The sequence below is a fragment of the Pogoniulus pusillus genome, chromosome 12, assembly GCF_015220805.1.
Source record: "Pogoniulus pusillus isolate bPogPus1 chromosome 12, bPogPus1.pri, whole genome shotgun sequence".
Taxonomy (NCBI): domain Eukaryota; kingdom Metazoa; phylum Chordata; class Aves; order Piciformes; family Lybiidae; genus Pogoniulus; species Pogoniulus pusillus.
This window is the reverse complement of record NC_087275.1, coordinates 2,744,013-2,757,679: the sequence shown is the minus strand read 5'-3', so window position 1 is coordinate 2,757,679 and position 13,667 is coordinate 2,744,013. Positions and strand designations below refer to the sequence as shown.

At 52.6% G+C, this 13,667-nt stretch overlaps 1 protein-coding gene across 2 annotated transcripts; it reads left to right on the top strand.

Moving 5' to 3' along the window:
• The first annotated feature begins 383 nt into the window (after window positions 1-383).
• On the top strand, window positions 384-12,284 carry ADPRH (ADP-ribosylarginine hydrolase). 2 transcript variants are annotated; one of them, XM_064152272.1, is made up of 4 exons: window positions 384-540; window positions 2,266-2,612; window positions 9,911-10,271; window positions 11,779-12,284. In XM_064152272.1, exons 2-4 carry the CDS (start codon window positions 2,315-2,317, stop codon window positions 12,221-12,223), a joined length of 1,104 nt encoding a protein of 367 aa, XP_064008342.1. In that variant the 5' UTR covers window positions 384-540; window positions 2,266-2,314; the 3' UTR covers window positions 12,224-12,284. The 2 variants fall into 2 exon arrangements, with proteins under 2 accessions (XP_064008342.1, XP_064008341.1); XM_064152271.1 differs by lacking the exon at window positions 384-540 and adding an exon at window positions 575-725.
• The last annotated feature ends 1,383 nt before the right edge of the window (window positions 12,285-13,667 follow it).

The following is a 13,667-nucleotide window of genomic DNA, read 5'->3' as shown; positions in this document are numbered from 1 at the left end:
CTCTAAGTGCCTCACCCAGCCGCCTCTCAAACGCCTCCGGGGCTGGGGGCTGCACCACCACCCCGGGCAGCCCGTTCCCATGCCCATCACCCTTTCCGTGGGGAATGTCTTCCTGATGCCCGGGCTGAACCTGCCCCGCTGCAGTTGGAGGCTGCGTCCCCTTGTTCTCCCGCTGGGTGCCCGGGAGCAGAGACCAGCCCCGCCTGCCTGCAGCCTCCTTTCAGGTAGCTGTAGACAGAGCTGTAGAGAGCAGTGAGGTGTCCCCTGAGCCCACCCTCCTCCAGGCTGAGAGCTGAGCTGCCATGCGGCGACTACATTTCATGTGGCAACTCTCTTTCCGCGCTGACTGCTGTGCCTCTGAGCGACAGTCCCGAAATCGAAGGGGAACAACCAACTGCCCCCGCAGCTTCCGCCCCTCGGGCCCGGGAGCCGAGTCTGCGCCAGCCCCGGCAGGACTCTGCCCTGTCGAGCCGGCGGCGGCCGGGACACAGCGGCTCAGGCTCCTCCGGGCACGCCGCCCCCGGGCTCGGCGACTGACAGGCAAGGAGGGGCCGCAGCTGCGCGGGGCCTGCCGCACGGCCTCGGGAGCGGCGGAGGGGGAGGGCTGGGCTGAAGCGTCCCGGGCGGGCAGCGGGCGGCGGAGCCTAAGGACCGCGCCGCATGCCCCCGGGGAGCCGCTCGCCGCTGCCGGGCCGGGGCAAGGCCCTGCTCGCAGGGCTGGCCGTGTAAGTACCGCGGAGGCCGGGGAGAGGCCGCCGCCACTCCTGGAGTGGGTCCCGGCGGAGGCCTCGGCTGCCTCCGGCGTCCGTCGATTCTCTCAAGCGAAAGGAGTCGCTCCGGGAGGTGCACAACGAGTGTGGGGTTCTGTTCGGGGGGCGTCGCTGACAGTGCCTGCCCGGACAGACAGCTCAGCCTGTGTGCTCCCTGCTCTGGTGCTGTCCTGTGTTGGGTACACAGCTCAGCCTGTGTGCTCCCTGCTCTGGTAGCTGTGCTGTGTTGGGTACACAGCTCAGCCTGTGTGCTCCCTGCTCTGGTAGCTCTGCTGTGTTGGGTACACAGCTCAGCCTGTGTGCTCCCTGCTCTGGTAGCTGTGCTGTGTTGGGTACACAGCTCAGCCTGTGTGCTCCCTGCTCTGGTAGCTGTGCTGTGTTGGGTACACAGCTCAGCCTGTGTGCTCCCTGCTCTGGTAGCTGTGCTGTGTTGGGTACACAGCTCAGCCTGTGTGCTCCCTGCTCTGGTGCTGGCCTGTGTTGGGTACACAGCTCAGCCTGTGTGCTCCCTGCTCTGGTACTGGCCTGTGTTGGGTACACAGCTCAGCCTGTGTGCTCCCTGCTCTGGTAGCTCTGCTGTGTTGGGTACACAGCTCAGCCTGTGTGCTCCCCTGCTCTGGTAGCTGTGCTGTGTTGGACAGACAGCTCAGCCTGTGTGCTCCCTGCTCTGGTAGCTGTGCTGTGTTGGGTACACAGCTCAGCCTGTGTGCTCCCTGCTCTGGTAGCTCTGCTGTGTTGGGTACACAGCTCAGCCTGTGTGCCCCCTGCTCTGGTAGCTCTGCTGTGTTGGACAGACAGCTCAGCCTGTGTGCTCCCTGCTCTGGTAGCTGTGCTGTGTTGGGTACACAGCTCAGCCTGTGTGCTCCCTGCTCTGGTAGCTCTGCTGTGTTGGGTACACAGCTCAGCCTGTGTGCTCCCTGCTCTGGTAGCTCTGCTGTGTTGGACAGACAGCTCAGCCTGTGTGCTCCCTGCTCTGGTAGCTGTGCTGTGTTGGGTACACAGCTCAGCCTGTGTGCTCCCCTGCTCTGGTAGCTGGCCCGTGGAGCATCGCTGGGCATTGCCCAGGCCCCTGTGCCTAGCTCTGCCAGACCCTGCTAAAAGACGAGCTGAGCCTCAGCTTCTGTAACCTCCCTGCTCCTGCCCTGGGCTGGGTGCAAAGCACAGGTAGCACTGCTGTGGTCACGTAACCTGAACACAGTTCTGCCATCCTGGTCATGCTTTTTGGTCTGAGACCTGGCTGCAGCACACAGCATTGTCCTGGGCAGCTGCTGTGAGATGACATGCCCAGGAGCTGCCTCACACCAGTGAGTGCATACGGCTGGAGGTCCATGAGGAAGCATGTGCTTTGAAGAAATACCTCCTGAGAGGGAGAAGCAATTGCTAGGCTGGGGACCCAGCCTGATGGAGCTTAGCAGTAGAGGCTCATACTGATCTGGGAAAGGCTTAATTTTCGTTTTCCCAGTCTTTTTGTTTGTTTGTTTGTTTTTCTTCACAGTGTTTTCTGTATTGAAGCAGTCCTGGGGCAAAAACTGTGTCCTAAAGTGATGGAAAACTACGTGGCAGCAATGGTGCTGAGTGCAGTTGGCGACACGCTGGGCTATTACAATGGCCACTGGGAGTTCCTGCAGAGTGGCCCAGCCATCCACAAGGAGCTGGCAGAGATGGGGGGACTTGGCAACTTCAGCATTCAAGGTTGGAAAGTCAGTGATGACACAGTAATGCACTTGGCCACAGCTGAAGCCCTGGTAGCTGCTGGAAAAAACCCAAGTTTAGTGCATCTCTATTCCCTGATTGCAAAGAACTACAAGGAGTGTATGAATGACATGAAGGGCAGAGCTCCAGGTAACCCTTCTGTTATACTCTCTGGGCAGAGCTGTCCTCTTGCTAAAAGTTGTTCATGTTGTTAACTGTGTTTCTTGTACCAAAAATCTGGGGAGGGACTTTTTAGGCTGTCAGGGAGTGCCAGGACTGGGGGGAATGGAGCAGAGCTGGAGGTGGGGAGATTCAGGCTGAATGTGAGGATGATGTGAGGATGAAGTTGTTGAGCAGGAGAGTGGTGAGAGGCTGGAATGGGTTGCCCAGGGAGGTGGTTGAAGCCCCATGGCTGGCGGTGCTTAAGGCCAGGCTGGCTGAGGCTGTGTGCAGCCTGCTCTAGGGTAGGGTGTCCCTGGGCATGGCAGGGGGGTTGGAGCTGTCTTGTGCTTCCTTCCAACCCTGACTGATTCTATGATTCTATTATTCTATGATGGCAAAAAAATTCTGCACTCAGTACCTATTTCAGGATCAACTAAAGAAAACAGCATAAGACAAGCTGAAGTGGTTTAGGCTTCTCAGAGTTAGATGAAGAAGCCACTGTTTGCAAAACCTTCTTACAGCTGTGTTTGAGGCCTGGCCTTGAGCTCAGGGGAAGGATGTTGCCTTTTGTGATGGGGATGTGTCCTTTCCTACACTGATGGATGAGAACCACAGACTCAGCCATGTATAACACACCCCCTGAGGTGCTGTGTTAAAACAGCATATTTAAATAGAGAATTAGCACAGAACTGAAATGCAATGAATTGCACACAAAATATACTTAAGAGCACAAAGATCCTTCCTTGAAATTGTTATCTTTACTAAACCCATTAAACACAAAGTTTACTAAGGCAAACTTCTGGCTAGCTCCATATCTGCATTCTGAGACAGGATTGTCAGGCCACAGTTGCCTTTTCTAAACCCTGTGTTTCCATCATCTCTCTATTTTCCTGCATAGACATGGTGCTGAGTTTGGGTCACAGGCAGTGCAGACTGGCAGTGTGTGGCAGTATTCAGGAAGGGTGCCTTGGTAGGCTGCAGTAGCTAACCCATAGGCAACATAATCCTGTAGCTTCCACTTTGCTCAGGCTTGCTGACCCAGGTCTTCCCCAGGAACCTCATGTGCTTCTGTGCTTGTGGCCCAGTCTCTTCTGGCTGCTTGAACTAAACTTAGAGCTCATAGAATCATAGTATCAACCAGGTTGGAAGAGAGCTCCAAGCTCAGCCAGTCCAACCTAGCACCCAGCCCTGGCCAATCAGCCAGACCATGGCACTAAGTGCCCCAGCCAGGTTTTTCTTCAACATCTCCAAGGAAGGTGACTCCACCACCTCCCAGGGCAGCCCATTCCAATGCCAATCACTCTCTCTGCCAACAGCTTCCTCCTAACATCCAGCCTAGACCTCCACCAACACAACTTGAGACTGTGTCCCCTTGTTATGTTGCTGCTTGCCTGGGAGAAGAGACCAAACTCAACTGAGTACAACCTTCCTTCAGCCAGTTGTTTCCTGAAAGGCTGGCTGCAACCTAGAGTCTCCATGCCATAGTGATAAATCCTAATGTTAAAAGTTGCATCTCAGTAACTTCTTTTGGCAGTTCAAAGAACACTGAGACCATAACCTAAGGCCAAAGTAAGTCCTCAGTGGGGAACTGCAGCCTTTAAGGCTGAGAATGGAAAGTTGATGCTGCACCTTTAAGCCAACAGAGAATAGATTCCCCTAGAACAGTGGGGAAAAGCCACATTGCTCACTCACACAAGGGAGGCCAGACCTAAAACCAAAACCTGAAGTAAGAAAGGGATTCCCACAATTTATGTGTCATCAGAAGGTCACAGCAGGATCCCTCAAGTATGCAGCCCCAGGAGAACACTCATGCTTTTAATTCAACAGCAATTTAATCACTGTTTCATTACTGCTTTGTGATGGGCTGAAGCCCCACATTCATTGTTTTTGCAGATAACAAAGTCAAATGAAATAAGCAAGCATGGATATACTTCTTTTTTCATGGCACAATTACCTCTGCCTCCATAACTCTCCAGGAAAACTGCTTCAGAATTCTTGGAGCAAGTCCTCTCCTTGCAGAATTATTTACCACTTATGCAGTTGTTTTAACTTGCTTTTTTATGTCTGTTCATAGCATCATAGAATCAACCAGGTTGGGAGAGACCTCCAAGCTCAGCCAGTCCAACCTAGCACCCAGTCCTGGCCAACCAACCAGACCATGGCACCAAGTGCCTCATAGAATCAGCCAAGTTGGAAGAGATCTCCAAGATCATTCAGTCCAACCTAGCACCCAGCCCTATCCAGTCAACCAGACCATGGCACTAAGTGCCTCATCCAGGCTTTTCCTGAACACCTCCAGGGACAGTGACTCCACCACCTCCCTGGGCAGCCCATTCCAATGCCAATCACTCTCTCTGACAACAACTTCCTCCTAACATCCAGCCTAGACCTCCCCTGCCACAACTTGAGACTGTGTCTCCTTCTTCTGTTGCTGCTTGCCTGGCTGAAGAGCCCAACCCCACCTGGCTACAGCCTCCCTTCAGGTAGTTGTAGACAGCAGTGAGCTCTGCCCTGAGCCTCCTCTTCTCTAGGCTGCACACCCCCAGCTCCCTCAGCCTCTCCTCATTGGCCTTGTGTTCCAGGCTTTACTTCAACACCTCCAGGCACAGCGACTCCACCACCTCCCTGGGCAGCCCATTCCAATGCCAATCACTCTCTCTCCTAATATCGCCTCTTCCTATCATCCAGCCTCTACCTCCTCTGGCACCACTTGAGACTGTGTCCCCTTGTTCTGTTGCTGGTTGCCTGGCAGCAGAGCCCAACCCCACCTGGCTACAGCCTCCCTTCAGGTAGTTGTAGACAGCAATGAGCTCTGCCCTGAGCCTTCTCTTCTGCAGGCTGCACACCCCCATCTCCCTCAGCCTCTCCTCATGGGGCTTGATCCCAAACAACTGTTGCTGCCTGTGCTCATGAAGTGTCTGATAGGAGTGGGAGCCTATTCCAGAAATAGCATGCAGTTATACTTGGAACTTTTTCAGGTTGTCTTTGTTTAACACATGGCTTTCTGCTTGTATTTCTTCTTTCCTTAGGCCAGTACCATCCTTAGGTGACGTAGAGTTTTTCATTGTTAGTACAAAGGATTCCTAAGCAGGATTTGCTGGATTTCCCAAACATTTTCCTGATACAAAAAAATCCTACATCAGCTGCTTAAAAACACCCACTTTTTTTAGACAAAAGGGCCTGAAAATGTGATCCCAGCTTAGTCTTCCTAAATCAGCTTTCAAATACTTTAATATTTTAACTGTTTAAAAGTATGAGGATAATATTTGTAATACAGCACAAGAGTCTTAACTCTTGCCTGCTAGGTTTACACTTTGTATTTGTTCCATTTGTGAGTTAGCATCAGTCATCTCCTAAAGTAATATGCACATATTGCAAACAATAGCACTGAGCACAGGCACAGGCTGCCCAGAGAGGTTGTGGAGTCTCCTTCTCTGGAGCCTTTCAAGGCCTGTCTGGGTGTGTTCCTCTGTGATCTGTGTTAGATTGTGTAGTCCTGCTCTGGCAGGGGGCTTGGACTCAATGATCTCCTTGGGTCCCTTCCAACCCCTAATTCTGTAATCCTGTGATATTTAAAGCTTTAAATAAATCAGAATCAGTCAGAGTTGGAAGGGACCACAAGGAGCACCCAGTTCCAATCCCTCTGCCATGGGCAGGGATGCCCTACCCTAGATCAACCTGGCCACAGCCTCAGCCAGCCTGGCCTGAAACACAGTATCACAGTATCATCAGGGTTGGAAGAGACCTCACAGATCATCAAGTCCAACCCTTTACCACAGAGCTCAAGGCCAGACCATGGCACCAAGTGCCACGTCCAACCTTGCCTTGAACTGCCCCAGGGACGGCGACTCCACCACCTCCCCGGGCAGCCCATTCCAGTGTCCAATGACTCTCTCAGGGAAGAACTTTCTCCTCACCTCCAGCCTAAATTTCCCCTGGTGCAGCTAGAGGCTGCGTCCTCTTGTTCTGGTGCTGGCCACCTCCTGTCGTGGAGCCTCAACCACCTCCCTGGGCAACCCATTCCAGCCTCTCACCACTCTCATGGTGAAGAACTTCCTCTTCATGTCCAGCCCGAATTGTTATTGCAAAATAACAACTCCTTCCTTAGAGTTTCAGTGTTGTAATCTCCCCTTTTCTTGTGACCGCAGCTAATGAAAGAACAACCACATTTATTGTCAAGGACTGTGTTGCCTGGTTTCAACCTGCCCACACATGTGCTGAAGAAATGTCTTTTTCTCGGTCTTTCTGTAGTCAGGAGACCACAGAGTTTATTTTGCTTTTGTTACGCAGATTTTAATTTTAAACCACCCCAGTCCCTTTGCTCTCTGCCTTTCCCCTGTGTCTTCCTGGCAGAAGGGCTGGTTTACCAGAAGCACATGAACACAGTGGTTGACACAGCTCTTTGAGAACCTGGCTTTGTATGACATGGTCAACCAGACCATGGCACTAAGTGCCCCAGCCAGGCTTTTCTTGAACACCTCCTGGGACAGCAACTCCACCACCTCCCTGGGCAGCCCATTCCAATGCCAATCACTCTCTCTGACAACAACTTCCTCCTCACATCCAGCCTAGACCTCCCCTGACACAACTTCACAGTGTGTCCCCTTGTTCTGTTGCTTCTTGCCTGGCAGCAGAGCCCAACCCCACCTGGCTACAGCCTCCCTACAGGCAGCTGCAGACAGCAATGAGCTCTGCCCTGAGCCTCCTCTTCTGCAGGCTGCACACCCCCAGCTCCCTCAGCCTCTCCTCATAGGGTTTGACCTAACCCTTTTTCCTCTAACTCATCTTTTTGACATCTCACCGCAGATCTCCAGATTTATCATGTGAGATATACAGGGATTGGTCTGGTTATTTCTGAAGGGAGGTAAAGAGGGAGGAGGGAGAAGGTTTGGGTTGGGAGTGTCTTGGGAACTCTGTATTACTTTTAACTTGTATATAACTGTAAATACGTTGTAAATATCTGCTTGTAAATTGTGCTAAGCTGTAAATATAGCTTCATTCCTTAACTTCCAACTGGCTGAGTCTAGTCTGAGTGATTCCACTGTGTGAAGGTGACTCTCAAACCATCACATAATCCTATCCTATTCTATTCTAATTCTAGTCCTCTTCCCTTCTCTCTTCTCTCTTCTCTCTTCTCTCTTCTCTCTTCTCTCTTTTCTCTTCTCTTCTGTTTCCACTCACTTCTTTTCTCTTCTTATTCCACTCCACTTCTCTTCTCTTCTGGCTTTCAGAGTAACAGAGCACCTGCAAGTTTATCAGCTATCTGTTCTAGTGAGGCAGCAGTTGAGCTTAGCTCTCAAAACATGTTTTATAGTCTTGGCTTGGGAACCTGGCTGGGTTGTGCTGGATGTGTTTGTGTGGATGGCTTCACCCTATGAATGTGGTGGACTAACAAGTGAAGTTCTGAGAAAGCAGCACTGGAAGATGCAGTGGTCTCTGTTAAAAGTGAATAGCAGAATATGAAAGAGAGAGTGATGGACAAGGAGTTAAGAGTGTGGCTTCCCACCAGAAGAAAGACAACTTTAGACTTAAGGTGTCAGCTTCTAACAGGAGAGAACTAAGAGGGACAAGGTATCTATCATGTTGAATAGTGTGGAGCATGAAAAGTTGTTATTTCTTCTAATGTTAGAGGAGAAGTGAAGAAACTGTCAAATGGCAGTTTGAAACAAAAGGAAATGCTTTGCCTAACAAAGTTCCGGCTCTGGTTACCATGGGATGTTAAAAGGAATCTGAAGATGGGTTCGAGCTAAGGAGACCAATTCATGGTGGTAGGTCTGCTGGGGGTTATTGAATGCACCACTTTGATCCATCTTCTGACTCAAGTGGACTCTGCTTCTCTTGTCTGCTGGAAGCCAGGCAGGTTGCCTTGAGGAAACATTGTACTTGCCTTGTTTTTCTTGAGTTTATAGTTACCCGTTACTGGCTGAGTTTAGACATGAGCTAGTGGGCTGGCCAAATGTTTGACCTCACTAGAACAGTTGTTGCACACTAAGAGTAGTACACTAAAGTACACTAAAGCCAGCTTAAAGGCCATTTTTTTGAGAGGGAGACACAATGCTCATTGCTTTCAGGCAAAACTGCAGTGAGGAAGATCTGGAAACCATTTCCTATCATCAAGGCAATGGGAAAGACTCGTGGAGAGCTTGTGAGGTCTTTGGTTAAACAAGTCAAAAAGCAGAGATACATCATCTGCCCTAAGGTCAGGGATTCTCCAACCTCCCCCCTTCTGTTTCTCTTTTTATGTGTCTGCCTAGATAAATGTGTACACAATACACCTAATACATGTAGTATATGTGGCTTATTGTGGGTATTAAATAAATGACATTTAATGTAGAATCATAGAATCAACCAGGTTGGAAGAGACCTCTAAGCTCAGCCAGTCCAACCTAGCACCCAGCCCTGGCCAATCAACCAGACCATGGCACTAAGTGCCCCATCCAGTCTTTGTTTTAAACACCTCCAAGGGTGGACTCCACCACCTCTTTGGGCATCCATTCTGATGCCAATCACTCTCTCTGGCTAGAACTGCCTTCTAAAGAGGAGGAGAGCATTCAGAGCACTGGAACAGGCTCCCCAGAGAGGTTGTAGAGTCTGCTTCTCTGGAGACTTTCAAGGCCTGTCTGGATGCATTCCTTGTGATCTGTACTACATTGTGTGGTCCTCCTCTGGCAGGGGGGTTGGACTCAATGTTATCTCCTTGGGTCCATTCCAACCCCTAACGTCCTGTGAGCCCTCAAGCAACATAGGCTTGAGGTGAGGAGAAAGTTCTTCACTGAGAGAGTCATTGGACACTGGAATGGGCTGCCCGGGGAGGTGGTGGAGTCCCTGGGGTACTTCAAGGCAAGGTTGGACGTGGCACTTGGTGCCATGGTCTGGCCTTGAGCTCTGTGGTAAAGGGTTGGACTTGATGATCTATGAGGTCTCTTCCAACCCTGATGTTACTGTGATACTGTGAAATAAATCAGCAGTGGAGTGTTTCTTACCCCCCTAAACTCTTCAATCACTTTCCCAAAGAGGAATCTGTGAGGTCTCTTCCAACCCTGATGACACTGTGATACTGTGAATCACCAGGTCTGCTGTGAGGTGTGCAGGACGCATGGCAGGTTAAGGCAGGATATGTATGTGAGCAGCCAGCTGATGTTCTCAAAGGGAAGCTCAGCTCCCGTATGCAGGGTATTGCTTCCTTCCTCACTACTTTGCCTGTCTTCCCTCAGCTCCCAAGGTACGTGACCTCATCTCCCACTGACCTGTTTCTTTCTTTGGTGGGCTCTGCTGCTGCTGCCTAGGTGTGACCTGCGAGGAGAACGCGCGGAAGCTGGACCCGGAGCGGCCGGACGGCTGGAGGGTGCCCTTCAGCCCACGGGCGGGAGGCTGCGGGGCTGCCATGCGCTCCATGTGCGTGGGGCTGCGCTTCTGGCACCCTGCTGAGCTGGACACCCTTGTGCAAGTCAGCATCGAGAGCGGGCGCATGACCCACCACCACCCCACCGGCTACCTAGGCTCCCTCGCCTCTGCCCTCTTCACAGCCTTTGCAGTCAACAGAGTGCCCCCCCAGGCCTGGGGGAAGGGCCTGCTGGAGCTGCTGCCGCGGGCCAAAGCCTACGTGCGCAACGCTGGCTTCTTCGTGGAGGAGAACATGGGGCAATGGTAAGCTGTGCTCCCAGCACCAGGACTGACTCAAGTGGAAACCAGCCTCTCCTAAGAGAGGGCAGACTCTTGGTACTTAAGCTTATACAAACTCCTTATACACCTTATACAAACTCCTCGAGTGGCACATGCCTGCTGTGGGATTGAGTAGGATCAGAAAGTCTGAAGTCCACTTCAGAAGATAAAACAAAAGGGCAGATTGTGTGTGGCAGTTTTTGCACCCAGTATGAGTTTGCCAGACCTGCTATCTCAAGCAACCGTGAGCTGATGAAAAGTGGGAGCTCAATTTGAAAGTCACAACCTGCAGCTGGGTCAAGGCAATGCCAAGCACAGTGACAGGCTGGGCAGGGACTGGCTGGAGAGCAGCCCTGAGGAGGGGAGCTTAGGGGTGCTGCTGGACAAGAAGCTCAACAGGAGCCAGCAGTGTGCACTTGCAGCCCAGAAAGCCAAGCAGAGCCTGAGCTGCAGCAGCAGAAGTGTGGCCAGCAGGGCCAGGGAGGTGATTCTCCTCTGCTGTGCTCTGCTGAGCCCCCACCTGGAGTCCTGCATCCACTTTCTGGAGCCCCCATTCCAAGAGGGATGTGGAGATGCTGGAGTGTGCCCAGAGCAGGGCCAGGAGGATGCTCAGAGGCTGCAGCAGCTCTGCTGTGAGCACAGCCTGAAAGAGTTGGGGCTGTGCAGGCTGGAGCAGAGGAGGCTCCCAGGTGACCTTCTTGTGGCCTTCCAGGATCTGATGTGGGCTACAAAAAACCTGGGGAGGGACTTTTGAGGCTGTGAGGGAGTGGCAGGAGTGGGGGGAATGGAGCAAAGGTGGAGGTGGGGAGAGTGAGGCTGGAGGTGAGGAGGAAGTTGTTGAGCAGGAGAGTGGTGAGAGGCTGGAATGGGTTGCCCAGGGAGGTGGTTGAGGCTCCATGGCTGGAGGTGTTTGAGGCCAGGCTGGCTGAGGCTGTGTGCAGCCTGCTCTAGGGTAGGGTGTCCCTGGGCATGGCAGGGGGGTTGGCATTATCTGATCCTTGTGGTCCCTTCCAACCCTGACTGTTTCTGTGATTCTAGTCTATGTTTCCTCTGCCCTCTGAATACAGTGTCAGGCTTTTCTGTGATTCTATGAAATCTGGCAGCAGCTTCAGTGTGGCTGTGCACAGGGACATGTGCAGCCGGGATCAGAGAGAGGTACTCCAAGTTTGGGAGGGTGACTCAGTTCTTGCTGGGAGCCTCTGAATCCTCTGCAGCATGACAGCAGCAGGTGCTAGACTGCCAGCTCCCCTGTGACTGGAGGGAGGGGAAATCTCCTGCAGAGAATCGTGGCCTTGTACCTCTTACTGTAAATCATGTCTTTTGGAAACTTGGGGGGGCATCTGCCTGCCACCTTGTCAAACCATCACAAGGGCCTTTTGACGTGGCATGTTTTCAGCTGGTGCCCAGCATGCCTGTGGGGAGGGAGCTCAGATACTTGCTTCTGCCACGGGAGGTCTGCTACAGCCCCTCCATGTCACCTCCTGTTTTGCAGGCATTACTTTGAAGAGCAGTGGGAAAAATACCTGTCGGAGAGAGGCATATCGGATGGGGTCTCTCTGCCCACCTTCCCCCTCAAGTATGGAGTGAAAGAGAGAGACTCGTTTTACACCTCCCTCAGCTACAGTGGCTGGGGAGGCAGCAGTGGGCATGATGCCCCCATGATTGCTTATGATGCCCTGCTGGGTGCTGGGGACTCCTGGCAAGAGCTGGCTCACCGGGCTTTCTTCCACGGCGGCGACAGCGACTCCACTGCTGCCATCGCAGCCTGCTGGTGGGGGGCCATGCATGGCTTCCAAGGGGTCAATGCCTCCCTTTATGCCCACCTGGAGTACAGGGACCGCCTGGAACAGGTGGCCAAAGACTTATACCACATTGCCTCGGTGGGGGTGGCTGAGTCCCCCAGTGGCACTCTTACTATACCTGCTGGTCCTCACTAACTCAAGGTTGTGCAAAGTGTTTGCAAAGCTCCTGGATTAAAGCACATGTGTGTAAGCTGGAGCTGGGCCTGCTCTTTCTTTGTGTGTTGGCTTCAGAGGGGAGGCCATTCTGGAGCTAGCAGTTTGGGGCTTGTGGGTGGAAGGGAAGCGGTTACAAAGTGGTTTGATGGGAGCACACAATGGTCCTTTGAGCAGCCAGGCACTGAGACATCTCTCCTCCGCTTGCTGCACAGTGTCTAGTCCTCAGTGGGAACAGGAGCACCTGCACCAGCATTGCTAGCCATGCTTGAGAGACTAGAAGGTGTCCAGGGAAGGGCAACGAAGCTGGTGAGGGGCCTGGAGCACAGCCCTGTGAGGAGAGGCTGAGGGAGCTGGAGGTGTGCACCCTCAGCAAGTTTGCTGAGGACACCAGGCTGTGTGGTGCAGTGGACTCACTTGAGGAAGGGATGCCATCCAGAGGGACCCTGACAGGCTTGAGAAGTGGGGCAGCAACAACTGCATGAGGTTCAACAAGTCAAAGTCCTGCATCTCGGTCAGGCAGTCCCAGGCACAAATACAGGCTGGGTGCAGAGTGGGTTGAGAGTAGCTCTGACAAAGAAGGCTTGGGGAAGCTGACTGTGATGAGCACAGCCCAAAAGGCAAGCTGTATCCTAGGCTGCCTCAAGAGGAGCATGGCCAGCTGCCTTCCAGTATCTGAAGGGAGCATGCAGAAGAGGCTTTTCATAGGGGTGTCCAGTGACAGGACTAGGGGGAATGGTTTGAAGCTGAGGGACAGTAGGTTTAGAGTGGATCTTAGGAAGTAGCTCTTCAGTACGAAGGTGGTGAGACTCTGAAATAAGTTGGATGCCCCTCGCCAGAGGGGGTTAAGGCTAGATTGGATGAGGCCTCAGGCAACAAAGTCTAGTAGAGAGGCATCCCTGCCCATGGCATGGGAGCTGATCTGAGGTCCCTTCCAACCTAGAATCATAGAATCAAGCAGGTTGGAAGAGACCTGCAAGCTCATCCAGTCCAACCTAGCACCCAGCCCTGGCCAATCAACCAGACCATGGCACTAAGTGCCTAGACCATGGCACCTGGGCCATGCTATAATTCTATGACTCTTTCAGTAAAGAAGTTTTTCCTAATATCCAATCCAAAGCTCCCCTGGCACAACTGAACTCCATTTCTTCATGTTCCATTGCTAGTTTCTTGGGAGACAAGATCAACACTGGCCTCACTACAACCTCCTTTTGGGTGGTTGTGGAGAGCAGTTAAGACCTCCCCTTAGCCTTCTCTTCTCCAAACTAAACACCCCCAGTTCCCTCAGTTGCCCCTCAAAGGACATGCCCTCCAAACGCCTCATCAGCCTTCTTGTCTCTGGACACACTCCAGGATCTCAATGACTTTGGGGCCCAGAACTGCACGGAGTCACCCAGCTGTGGCATCACTAGGACCAAGCACAGGA

Bases quoted from the DNA above. Each gene is read 5' to 3' on its own strand.
- ADPRH (XM_064152271.1), top strand. From the start codon at position 661: ATGCCCCCGGGGAGCCGCTCGCCGCTGCCGGGCCGGGGCAAGGCCCTG. The intron at 726-2,265 runs GTAAGTACCGCG...TTTTCTTCACAG, and splicing joins CTGCTCGCAGGGCTGGCCGT to TGTTTTCTGTATTGAAGCAG. The intron at 2,613-9,910 runs GTAACCCTTCTG...GCTGCTGCCTAG, and splicing joins CATGAAGGGCAGAGCTCCAG to GTGTGACCTGCGAGGAGAAC.